Genomic DNA, 11,218 nt, shown 5'->3' with positions numbered 1-11,218 from the left:
GCGACGACGATACAGCCACCCTGTCACAGGGTCCCGGCCCACATGAGTGGATGGCACCGCAAGTCAGCCTTGTTAAGGCAGTAAGGCCTCCCACTAACGAGCCGGAGTCGCAGACCATTAACCCCCGACCATGTCGACATTCTGGCGTGACAATCCGTGGTAGGACTGGTGTCGTGCCTACGATGTTGTTGGAAAGTAGCTTCGAAGCACCTGGATGACGTAGTCTTCATAAAAATGATCAAGAAAATGGAAGAATGCGCAGCGTCGTATTGGTCAGGAATTGGGATTGAGATAGTGGTCGCTATTCAACGTCACTCGTAGCAAGCTAGTGTAGGCAACAGCAGCGCCATATGCATCTATCCACACCAATTCCCAACAAGCGTTCTAACCGTCCTGTGTCCTTTTCGAATGATCCAAATGACTCTACTCGATACCTAGGTATACTCTAGTTTGGTGAAACGCCATAGCAATGCAATGATGCAGAAAATACTGCGTTCGTAGATGAACAGGAATGCGAATGCAAAAAACAAACAGGGTATCATGAACGAAAGTGAAGTGTTTATAGTCCTGGCAGCCCGTGGCATTTCGTTGTCGGCGGGTCTCCAGTTTTTCCGCCTTCTGCGCTGCTAGCGAAGGTTTACGGCGACGAATCGAACCAGGGCAGGAGATACAGACGCTGTAAACGCTGAAGCGATCCTTTCCGAGACGACACAGTCGGTAAGCGTATCAGAAGCACATCGTCTAGGTGGAAGTCGTTGAAGACTTTCTAGATGCTTTGAGATGAATTCTCTTGACGTGATCTCTCTATAAAAATCGTTAGCGACGCTCGATGCTGTGTGAGAGGGAGTGCATATTTACCATGTTGTCCACACGACTGAAGACCCTGTCGCATCCTTCCCAGTCACACAAGACACCCGGGTTGTGCTTTGCCTCATGTCTTGCAAGATCCTTTTTACTCGAGAAGCCCCCTCCTGTTGATTGTGGGCAATCGCCATGACGGCAAAAGAAAGACTTTGTGTGTCTCTTGTAGTGCTTCCTTAGATCGCAGCCCCGAGTGAAAACTGCTCTTGATGTGCATCCTGGGAAGGCACAACTCCATGTACCGTTCTTGTTCGGAATGCCATAGGATCGAAGGTCTGGCGATGATGGAGAAAGTGATCGCGAGAGGGCTGGTGGTGATGTCTCTGAGGGGACGTTGGAAGGAATGCCACGGCCTGTGGATGACGATGTAGAGTGCGATCTTGACGGTCGAGGTGCGCCAAAGGACTGTGAGAGCAGCGTTGAGTCATGCGCGAGCATCGGAGGAGATGCCATTCCAGAGAAGGATGGGTAAGAGTACGACGTTACTTGAGGTAACGGTATTGGCGAGGGTTGTGTCGACCAGAGTGCGTGGGGTGGGTATGGGGAGTCCATGACCGGTCTGTAGTCTTGTGGTGGTGTGTACATTGCTGTGTGTCCTGACATGGTCGTTGATGGTCGGTGTGCCATGTGGTGTAAGGGTGGTGAGTACATGATGCTGGGAGGTGATTGACATGTGCTGGAGGGGTACAAGTGACCCATGCCGTCATCTGGCGCCATGAGCGCTAGTTCTGCTTCGGAAGAAAAGAAGGTCATCATGGGTAGGGCGAGGTGGTGTAGTGTTCAAGAGTGGTTTGCAGTATTGCGGAAGTATATCAAGAAGGGATATCTGGCGGTCGTTAAATGGCCGCAAATCGAAGCCAACGCGGGTTGTATATCATGCAAAGAATAGGCCAGTGCGTCTAAGCGGGAAGTCCAACAGATGGGTGAGGATGACCAGTCTTAAGGCACAGACCCAAACTCTAGGGATTAGGGTATGGTAAGGCTGCTAGTCCGGGGTGTACAGGATTAGCCCGGGAGCGCACTAGGGGCCACTCCACAACGGTAAGGCTGGGGCGTGAGACTCGTCGAAAAAGCGTAGCGAGCAGTGGCGGTGTTGTGATGTCTTGCAGTGCCTGAAACTCCACTCGGCCCTGGAGGACGGCCTGAAAATGACCAAGTTAGAACTTGCAAAATGCTGAGCGGTCGACCATGTGGCATATACTCCTCGAGGTAGATCCGGGGCGCAGGCGAAGCTTGTAATGCTCTGCTGAAGGTTAGATGGCTCTGTCGGGTCAGATATCCGACTAGGGAGTAGTAGCTACTGCTTGTCATGACGGGACATGGGTAATTTGGCTAACGCTTGTTGCGCGCTCGTCCCAATGAGATACCGTCCCATAGTTCGTGGTCCCAGTTCAGACCAGGTGCATAATCCCTTCACAATTGCGGTGGAGAGCGAGTGAGCCTCGCGGGCCGGCTAGCTAATCCTTGTGGGTGAAGGTACCGCCAACATGGCGACCGCACCGCTCTAGCGCTGGTCTGAGGAGTGGCCTACTAGGGCTAGTCTACTGGGAAAGCTTCATCCATTTCGCACTCGCTTGTGAACGACCCGTTAAGGAAATAATGCGATACCTAGCCAACGGCTAACAGCGCTTCGGTTGCCAGCATTTAATGGGATCGTCTCATCTCCAGGCTTTGGTGAACATGGTATCTCGAGGCCGACATAGCGATGAGTGCTGAGCGCGACCACAACGAAAGCCACACTTTGGACTACGCCTAGTCCTACGGGCTGTTGGACCGACACCAGAGGCGGTAACAGATGAGGGGCAAAGGCGCGCTCTCCATGGCTTTGGCCTGCCGATCGCAGCATGGTAGGATAGCGACGAAAATGAGTCGCTTACGCCGGCAAAAAATTTGGGCGTAGCGCATGGGGGGTACGCCCCGCGCTACTCTTGGGCCGGGAGCCGTGAGATATTTATAACCCCTGCAGCATTGAGCCCTGCGAGCAACATACTATGGTACAATCAAGAAATTATAGGGCAGGGTCTGAGTAAGCGACGTTTCAAGCGGTCTGTCAAATGGTCCAGTGTCTGCGGATAATTCTACTTAGTATTCACCGGCATTCTCCCCCCAGTAACAATGTCGCAACCTGTGACGGGCGGCCAGTGTTTGCCAAGACAGCTCCTGACAACAACGGTTTGATTACTTTCCGAATCACGACTCGTCCTGGTCAACTAGCTCAGCTGCGTAGCATGCAGTGAGCCTGTTGTTTTTGACATGGCTAAAGGGCGAAGGACGAAACATGACCAACGAGCGTGAGGGATGAGTAGATGGATCCACATGCTGGCCAAAGCCAACGACAGTTTTCGAAGCGCCCGTTGTTCCAAAGCGGTTAAACTTGGTCTGGAAATGCTAGTACATTGTTGTACCTGATCGAGCTTTTTGGTGACAATGAGGTACACCGCGTTGTCTTCGGACCGTCGGACATACGCCATTTTGTCCGAGACTTGCGTATACACTTCGGAGCAAACGGTGGTAATGCAGACTCGGAGAACTTCTTCCCTAATCATGAAGGGAGTTCAACTGTCAAAAGTCGGATGGCCCCATTTCAACACGGGTAACGCCCGTGCAATAATGGCATATCCAGGCGCCACCCGGGTTGTACCGTTAGCAGCAGTCAGCATGCGTTGCCTGGCGCTTCTGCAATATCTACTAGATACACTGTAGGTATACTCGATCGAAACATGGTTGGGTGTGAAGAAAGGCAATACAGACACTGTATGACTCTATGTAATGCCCCCTTCAAACAAAGGAGAAGCCCTGAGAGATTAAATCGCTTTCGCTGGCCAGCAATCGCAGGAGGTTTGGGTATAATGCGTTGCAAGAGATGACAAATGTCTCCTGTGATGGATGGCTAGCACCTTACTCGAAGAACGCCTTCCATCCTTGATCCCACCTTCCGCCAAGTGACTGACGGTTAAAGTCAGGAGCTTGCGTTGCGCTACACGTGCAACTCTTTCGATCCTCCGGAGAGTTCCTTCGTCACTTGCATAGGTAGCTTTGTTGCCTAGTGATGTGACAACGCAAGAGACATTGCCACCTATGGCCGCGCACCGGCGCTGCCTATGACCCTGAATGGACCAAACACCAACAGCTCGTATGTTAGCTGGCTCGCAAGCGCTCGGAAATGAACAGCCCCCCACCAATGCACTGCGTCTCAAGCTGAGCGAATCCAACATTCATTAAATTGATGATTCTTGCTCATCCACTCACGCTATGCTGTAATTAAGAGTGCAAATGGGAGCATCGCACACTAGGGCGAGGCAGATTTCGTATCCAAGGAAGAATCAAATATCATTTCAGTAAAATTAAGGCCGACCGGAGACTCTGGAAGGTCGAAAACATCTTCTAGCATCTAACTGCCACATACCCCTTCTTCTGAGCAAGGGAAACTGGCTCAACCTGTCATCCAATGCCATCACTGCATTAATGACGATATCCACTACAATCGATCTAAGAGGCGATGATTAACATACATGTAAATGAAGGATTCGATCCGTTCTCAGGCTTCCTACCACCACTTTTCTTTGAGAGTCATGCGTAAGTGATATCAATGTTTCCAGATCCCATGTTCGAACAGTGTGATATCGGTCCGAAGCCGATCATAAACTGAGTCTAACCGCTTCGAGGATCCGATACGATTGGACGGTACTGTAGACCTACAAGGGGGGTATACAACGGTTCTGTATCGGCGCGGTCGGCTTAGGCGACCCCAGAAATGCCGAGTATCCTCGTACGTTAGGCATCGAGACCTAACGTCCCGCATCGGTGACATGCAACGGGCCATGGGAGCTTCGTCCAGTACTCAACAACGGCAACACCCGAAGGCATCTACGGCAGCTGCTGCAGCCACAAAACCAAAGCGCTGGAGTCACACATCTGCCAGTATATCATTGGCCGTTATAAGGAACATTAATGCCTGTGCCGTCATCGTTACCTCCAAACTTGATACGATCGAACTAGCAGAGCATCTTCTGTCATTAATTTCGAAAGCATCTAAAATTAGGCATCGCGAAATCGCTGAAGATGTCATTTCAAAGGTCGTGAGAGATCGGAAAGAATGTCGAGGTGAAACGTGGCAGTGTATGTCTTACACAGCCTCAATCGCCCACCTACAGATCTGCAATCGCCGACCTGCGGACCACCAAACGCCGACCCACGAATTCCCCAGCATTCATCTCCACGCTGAGTATGACGCTAGGAATATTTCCTGCATGGGTCGGCGGATTTGCGATCAGACGTCACGGCTGCGTCGTCCCAGTGGATAAACCAGAATAAGCAGCAATGATGCGGGAGGCCTAAGGTGCGAATTGCAAAATCAAATCGCAGGGTGCCTGAACACACAGCCTTGGATCTGTAATTAAACTACGAAGAACACTGTTTAGAGGCTGTGTTCATGCTTCTTTCCAGGACTAAGTTGAGTCAAATTCCAGCGTCTGAGAGACATGGACCACATGCGAGGCGGACAAAGTGAATCAAATATGGTGGTTCAGTGAGTCACTATTTTTGGACGACATTGAACACGGAGCAATTCTTGCGATAGTCAGGATCTGAATTATAGCATGACTTGAGGCGAGCAGTATTTGTAAGCTTGAGACAAGATCCGCGATGCCAAAGTACTCGACTGCGATCTTCGTTGATACGTACAGCTGCTCATTGCTCTCAGTACATGAGCTGCATCTTTAGAAGCAACTTCTCTCGAGGGTCAATGTTAATCTAGGCATGTCATCTTCCTGCCGTTGTCCATTCTTTCACCTGTCGGATGTCCATAACCTTCCCATCAGCACCATATCTCCCTTGCGCGTCCCACCAATCCCTCTTGACGCACAGCTCCGGTCGCCATCTCATCGCCTTTCTCATTTTTTCTTCGCTCTTATCTTCTAATAAATCTGCAACTAGAAAGCCAATTGCAGGACATGCCATAAAACCGTTTCCGGAGCCTCCAACTGCTACAGTCAGGTGCTGCAGATCGGGGTGCTTGTCGATGAGAAAGATACGGTCAACAGTATCTGCGTCCCAGCACATACGTGCGAAGCTGAAGTCCCTTTCTGCAAACTGTGGCAATGTCTCAGAAAGAAGAAGACGCATACGTGATGCTGCTTCTTTAGGAATTTGTTGGCGCGGGAATGGGATGGAATGCATCTCTCCATTATCATCGATAACAGGGTTGATGTATCCTGGATGTTCATCACAGAGCTTCATTTCATGTCCCTCAACATCCGGTTCAATAAAAAAACCTCGATCCACACCATAGAGGACAGGTAAGTTCCGGCATTGCTCTGCTTCTTCGGCGGAGAGTGGGATGTGTGCGAGTGTCCACGCTGTGGGTCGAAGCTGTCGCTCGAAGTCTAGGAGTAGGTCGCTGTTCGCACCAGCCGACAAGATGGTTTGCTGAGCCTTATGCTCTACACCGTCTGTGGTCCTCGCCCCCAGCACTGCGTTCTTGTCTGGACTATAAAGGAGCTCGCCAACCCTTCCTTCCATGCTACCAGTCACAAAATACACGCCCAATCTAACAGCCTCTTTATGCATAGCCTCTAAAGCCCCACTAGCGAACATCCACCCTGCAGCTTCCTTCTTCCAAAAGCCCCGCCAGCCTGGGAAACCACCTTGAAGCACTCCTTTGGGCATTGTCCTTTGGAAATCATGCTTTGTGTTCAAGGCCACAGGAAGTGTCTTCTCGCCTTTGGCATACTCTATACATCGCTCAAATGCTTCATCGCCCACAGCGGCCATGATAAAACCGGTGTCGTGGTAGAAAGGCGAGAACAGGGGATCCGTTTTCCATGCTTGCATCGCAAGCTGGGTCAGCCGGTTCCAGAAGAAATCTTGTTCGGAGTCGGACTCGGACGGCTCGTTGCTCTCTTCCGCGATCTTGTTGAGATCTTTGCCGGCAGAAATGGCAGAGGGAAATGGGTTGCCGTCAACGACTTTGATGGAGGTATGACCACGGCGAGCGAGCTCGAGGGCAATGGAGCACCCCCATGTTCCAGCGCCTATAATAAGGAAGTCGCTACTCGTCTCCAGCATGATGAAAACGTGAGGTGGTGTATATAAGCTGCGCTGGAGGCCTCATTGTGTGTGTTCTTGCTGGCGCCACCTTCCACTTTGAGACCCCCGCGCCAGAATCTGGCGGGAAAGGCGTCATCGACTGACGATGCTGAGCTCGTCCGATGCTCATGTTTCAATTGCACCTACCTAGGCGACTACGGCATTCATGACGCTCTCGCCGAGCTGGAGCCGCAAAACGCGTGAGCACGTGGAGATGGGCACGCTATCTCAAAACGGCCAGGATCCCCGCGGCGAAACTTGTTCGACGTCACTTTCAGGCCAGAGCAACAACCTCGCGCGCCTTGATGTTCCGCATACACCCTGTGATACCGCGCAATACCTGGCGAGTGAATACAGTCGCCAGACAATGGAACCAGGCACGACTAGCTGCCACGGCGGCGGCCACGGCGGCGGCCACTCCTAAGGTCAGGCGCGTTAGCAGGGAGAAATACTGGAGCGACGAGAAACTATCAATAAGCCACAAATATCCATTGAGCCTAGCTGTCGCGAAGGTAATACACCCTGACAACGAGGTCAAAACGAGGAGGAAGAAAACGCGAAATGAAAAGAAAGCGGTAATACCGGGAGGCATCCACGTCAGAACACAGATCGTAAGTCCTGACCTATGCGGTACGTCAAGTCCCGAATGTATCTTCATAGAGGCCAACTGACAAGAGTTACTGCCAGACGACGTACTCAAATATGTTGGTCACGAGTTAGACAGGTACAAAGGTTGCGACATCCTCGATATCAATCCTGGCGCTGGGCTCTGGTCGCAAAAGCTGCACCAATACCTCCAACCGCGAAGCCACGTGCTCCTCGAGCAACGCCATGACAAGTTCAAGGAATTCCTCGACCCTCTCCTCACGGCGCCTGGCTCCAAGTACTCGCTCGTCGACGGAGATCCAACCGTACTGCAGACATACCGCGACTTGGTGACAAATGGCGTATTCCCGTATCAGACCGTGCTGAATGCCGACGACCCCCGAGCACAGGAGCCAAACAACACGCTGCTAGTTACAGGCTCCCTCGTCTGGGACCCAACACTCCCCGGTCTTGGCTTCGACTCGATGGCGAAACAGCTCGCCTACCACTTCAGCTCCGCCGCATGGGCGAATGACCTGTTCCATGCCTTTGGACTCGTGCGCACATTATTCTGGGTACAAAACAATGATTACGCTTCAATTATTCCCGACTCTGTCGGTATATTGCAGAAGACGACTCGTATCATGGAGATGACACAGAACATGAAACTCTTTGTGACCGCAGAGCGCGCCCCGCGCAACAAGGGCAGAGCTTCTTCGGGCCGTAACCCGCAATATGAGATTGAGACTACCGTCCGTGCTATGGCGAATGGAAGGAATCACGGCATAGAACTTCCACCACACCGACGCGACAACATTCATGATTTTGCTACAGATATTGAGCGAACATCCAACGGCACAGGTATAGTCAGCTATTCTGAAATGGAGGAATATCTCCGCGACCAACACCTAGCCGGCAAGAGCGCCGTTGGTCTGCTTCCCTTGGGCACCATCGAAAACTACGAAGCATTGAAAGATATTGCGGAGAAGCATCCGGAATTAGAATTATTTGTGCCAGCAGAGGAAGCCGGTACAAGGAAAAAAAGACGAAAAGTACCTGTTGATCACCCTTACAAGGACAAGATGAGAATTGCGCACAGCTTCTTCGCTTCTCAGCACCAGGCATATAAAAACAAATCGCTGGCATCGGCCATTGCAGACACTGGCGAAGAAATTTACAGGCTCGAATGCGAGATCCTCGGCATGCAGGATGGCCTTGAGAAGGATTCAGCAATGGCTAGGTTAGCCGAGCTGAACACGAAGTGGGATCAGGGCATTCAAAGTCAGAACGCAAACTACGCCATGGCATCCGTAGCAGAACTCGATGACCGTATCTCCATACGATCGCCATGTTCCTTCCACTTACAATGGGACACCCGCCCTTACGAACCTTTCGTGATGCGCAACGATGAAGTCTGGCCTCAGAATCGCCTGTCCCTTGTCTTCTCCGAACCCACTCCCAAGCCCGTTTCCAAATTCCCCGACTTCCACAAATGGGTAATAGACTTTATGTTCGGACTTTTCGCAAATCCCAAAGATGGTGTCAATGCTGCCCTCGACAGGATGCAGCACGGACTGAGCGATATTATAAACGAGTGCCCTACCTTGAAGGACCCGGAAAAGGGTGGCCGATTGCAAATGGAACATCTTAGGGTGAGGATGCTGACGGATGAGATGATCATCGAGCTTGTGAAAGCGTACAAAGATTGGCCGTTCAAGGCGCCGGGCAGTGATCATAGTGCTTACTTTAAAAACAAGCATTTAGAATCTGCGACCGCTGGGTTTCATGCACCAGAGTCTCTTTAGAATATATTACTGAACTTCAGAATCTGTCAACTGTTCTTTTCACGAATGAAGAAGACAACACAATCGAAATGAATGCTCAGGACGTGTGGAGTGTTATTGACGTACGGAGGCTATGACGTAAGGAGGCTAAGAGATGTGACGATTTGGAAAGAAACACGTACGCAGCGGCAGACTATTCCCATTGCATGGTGAGGAAGATAAACGACTTTGAGGAAATCGGTATCAAGGTGACTTGCTTTCTCTCGAGCTCTAGCAATGCAGACTCAAAGATCTAGCATGCGACGATGGTGGTCGGGGTGAATATGAGGCTGCTGTAAGTTAGCATGGATTCTGTCAATAGATCTGACTTAGGCATGACCGACGGCGGTGTGAGTTCTGTGCTATCTGGACTACTCAGACTTTGTGATGCCATCAGTGTAGAAAAGCTCTGGTACAGCCTTTGGGGAACTCCAGAAGATGAACTGTTGGCGCAATGGAAGCGCTCTCCCTACTCACCATTGAAGCCAGAATGAGCAGAGCAGAAGAGAATGACATATCGTGGTTCAATTCGATTAACTCAGTATCCAGGTAATCGTTTTAACACTCGAGAGTCAAGATCTAGTTCTGAGCACTTTATTCCCAACTCTGAGTGATGTCATCGTGAACCTTGTCATCTATCGTTTCGGTATCTCATCCTTCAGGTAAGCCCAAGATGCGCACATAACTGTGACGAAACTTCTACAGGAATAGAAGTGTCCTATTGCGGGAGTCGCGGTAGACTTTCTCGGAAATTCCAGTGATCCATTACGCGAGGTATGAACATGACTTCTAAATCGAGCATGCGGCCAGACTTCTCCGTTAGCATCGCGATGATAGGACTTAGAGCATCTATGAGCATGTTTCTCGTAGCATTATAGTCTCCTCCTAGTATGCGCATGTTGAATGGAGGAAGATCAGTGTTGCGCGTCCCTTGATAGTCTCGTCCGAAAGCTGGAATTGCGGGCTGCTTCACGATTTCGACAGCTCCAGATGCTGTACATCAGGACGCAATGACGGTGTCCATGGTGGACGTAAGGCCGAAGGGATATTGTACTCCGGGATGTAGTCCATGTAGATAGCCGCTGCTTTCTGTTAGATCTTCTCGATAGGCTTCGATGGAATAGTACGCCTCTACGTTGGCTGGGTCCATGACTGCGTTCTGTATTCTGAGATTGAATAGAGTCCAAGTCAAGATAAGAGTAAAGAGTAGTGTGTGATGTCTCATCTTGAGTAACGTAGTTGCGACTTGCCAAGCTAGTAGACTTGGTACCACAACTAAGTACGTCGAGCGGCGATTATGTGACGAAATAAGATCTCTTGCCTTTGGGTCTCGATCATGTGGTACATAGCTCTAAATTGCTTGTCTATGTAGAACTGGAAATCCGGATCGAGTGTGAGCGTATTTTCACCGTATCCTGGGGTTTCTCGCCAGAGTGGTATAGTTAGGCTACTGTCCTTCTAAGAAACCGCGTTTGTCAGGTACTGTGGATCAGCACCCACGGCACGCGCAACACGCCCCTGAACTTCCCATGAGTTTCTTTCGGGGATAGGTCTTCTGGTTGAATGCCACCATCGTTCGGCCACGCTATGGAAATACGCGGGTAGATCTCGTCGTGACTGTGCATAGCAGCTTTCGCGTCTTCGTATCATCGTTGCAATAGGTCAAAATGTCAGTGGCTCTGAGGCACTAGTAGATTCTAATTTTGGTAGGCCCCACACACTGCAGCGTCATCGCAAACACACTTTCCTGATGATTGTTGATAGATGAAAAGCAAGCCGAATGTTCGGCGCAAGCCGTCGCCGAAGGCCCTTGGCCTCGTGTACCACACAAGCAGCAGGCTTGCATTTGACAGCGTCCACGA

The 11,218-nt window shown here is 50.8% G+C and overlaps 3 protein-coding genes across 3 annotated transcripts; 1 reads left to right on the top strand and 2 right to left on the bottom strand.

Annotated features, from left to right (window-relative positions):
* Nucleotides 1–741: 741 nt before the first annotated feature.
* On the bottom strand, nucleotides 742–1,614 carry GT037_000540 (c2h2 type zinc finger domain containing protein; the record flags this gene model as incomplete). The annotated part of the gene is made up of 2 exons (XM_038925587.1): nucleotides 742–804; nucleotides 859–1,614. The coding sequence occupies 2 exons, from the start codon at nucleotides 1,612–1,614 to the stop codon at nucleotides 742–744; spliced, it is 819 nt and encodes a 272-aa protein (XP_038791443.1).
* A 4,008-nt stretch (nucleotides 1,615–5,622) lies between these two features.
* On the bottom strand, nucleotides 5,623–6,927 carry GT037_000539 (fad dependent oxidoreductase; the record flags this gene model as incomplete). Its single annotated transcript, XM_038925586.1, has 1 exon — nucleotides 5,623–6,927. One exon carries the CDS (start codon nucleotides 6,925–6,927, stop codon nucleotides 5,623–5,625), a length of 1,305 nt encoding a protein of 434 aa, XP_038791442.1.
* Nucleotides 6,928–7,253: 326 nt separating this feature from the next.
* On the top strand, nucleotides 7,254–9,338 carry GT037_000538 (uncharacterized protein; the record flags this gene model as incomplete). The annotated part of the gene is made up of 2 exons (XM_038925585.1): nucleotides 7,254–7,578; nucleotides 7,636–9,338. 2 exons carry the CDS (start codon nucleotides 7,254–7,256, stop codon nucleotides 9,336–9,338), a joined length of 2,028 nt encoding a protein of 675 aa, XP_038791441.1.
* Nucleotides 9,339–11,218: the final 1,880 nt, after the last annotated feature.

The sequence above is a fragment of the Alternaria burnsii genome, assembly GCF_013036055.1.
Source record: "Alternaria burnsii strain CBS107.38 chromosome Unknown 705, whole genome shotgun sequence".
Taxonomy (NCBI): Eukaryota; Fungi; Ascomycota; class Dothideomycetes; order Pleosporales; family Pleosporaceae; genus Alternaria; species Alternaria burnsii.
Note: the sequence above shows the minus strand (reverse complement) of the source record. Positions and strands in the feature narration are given on the sequence as shown.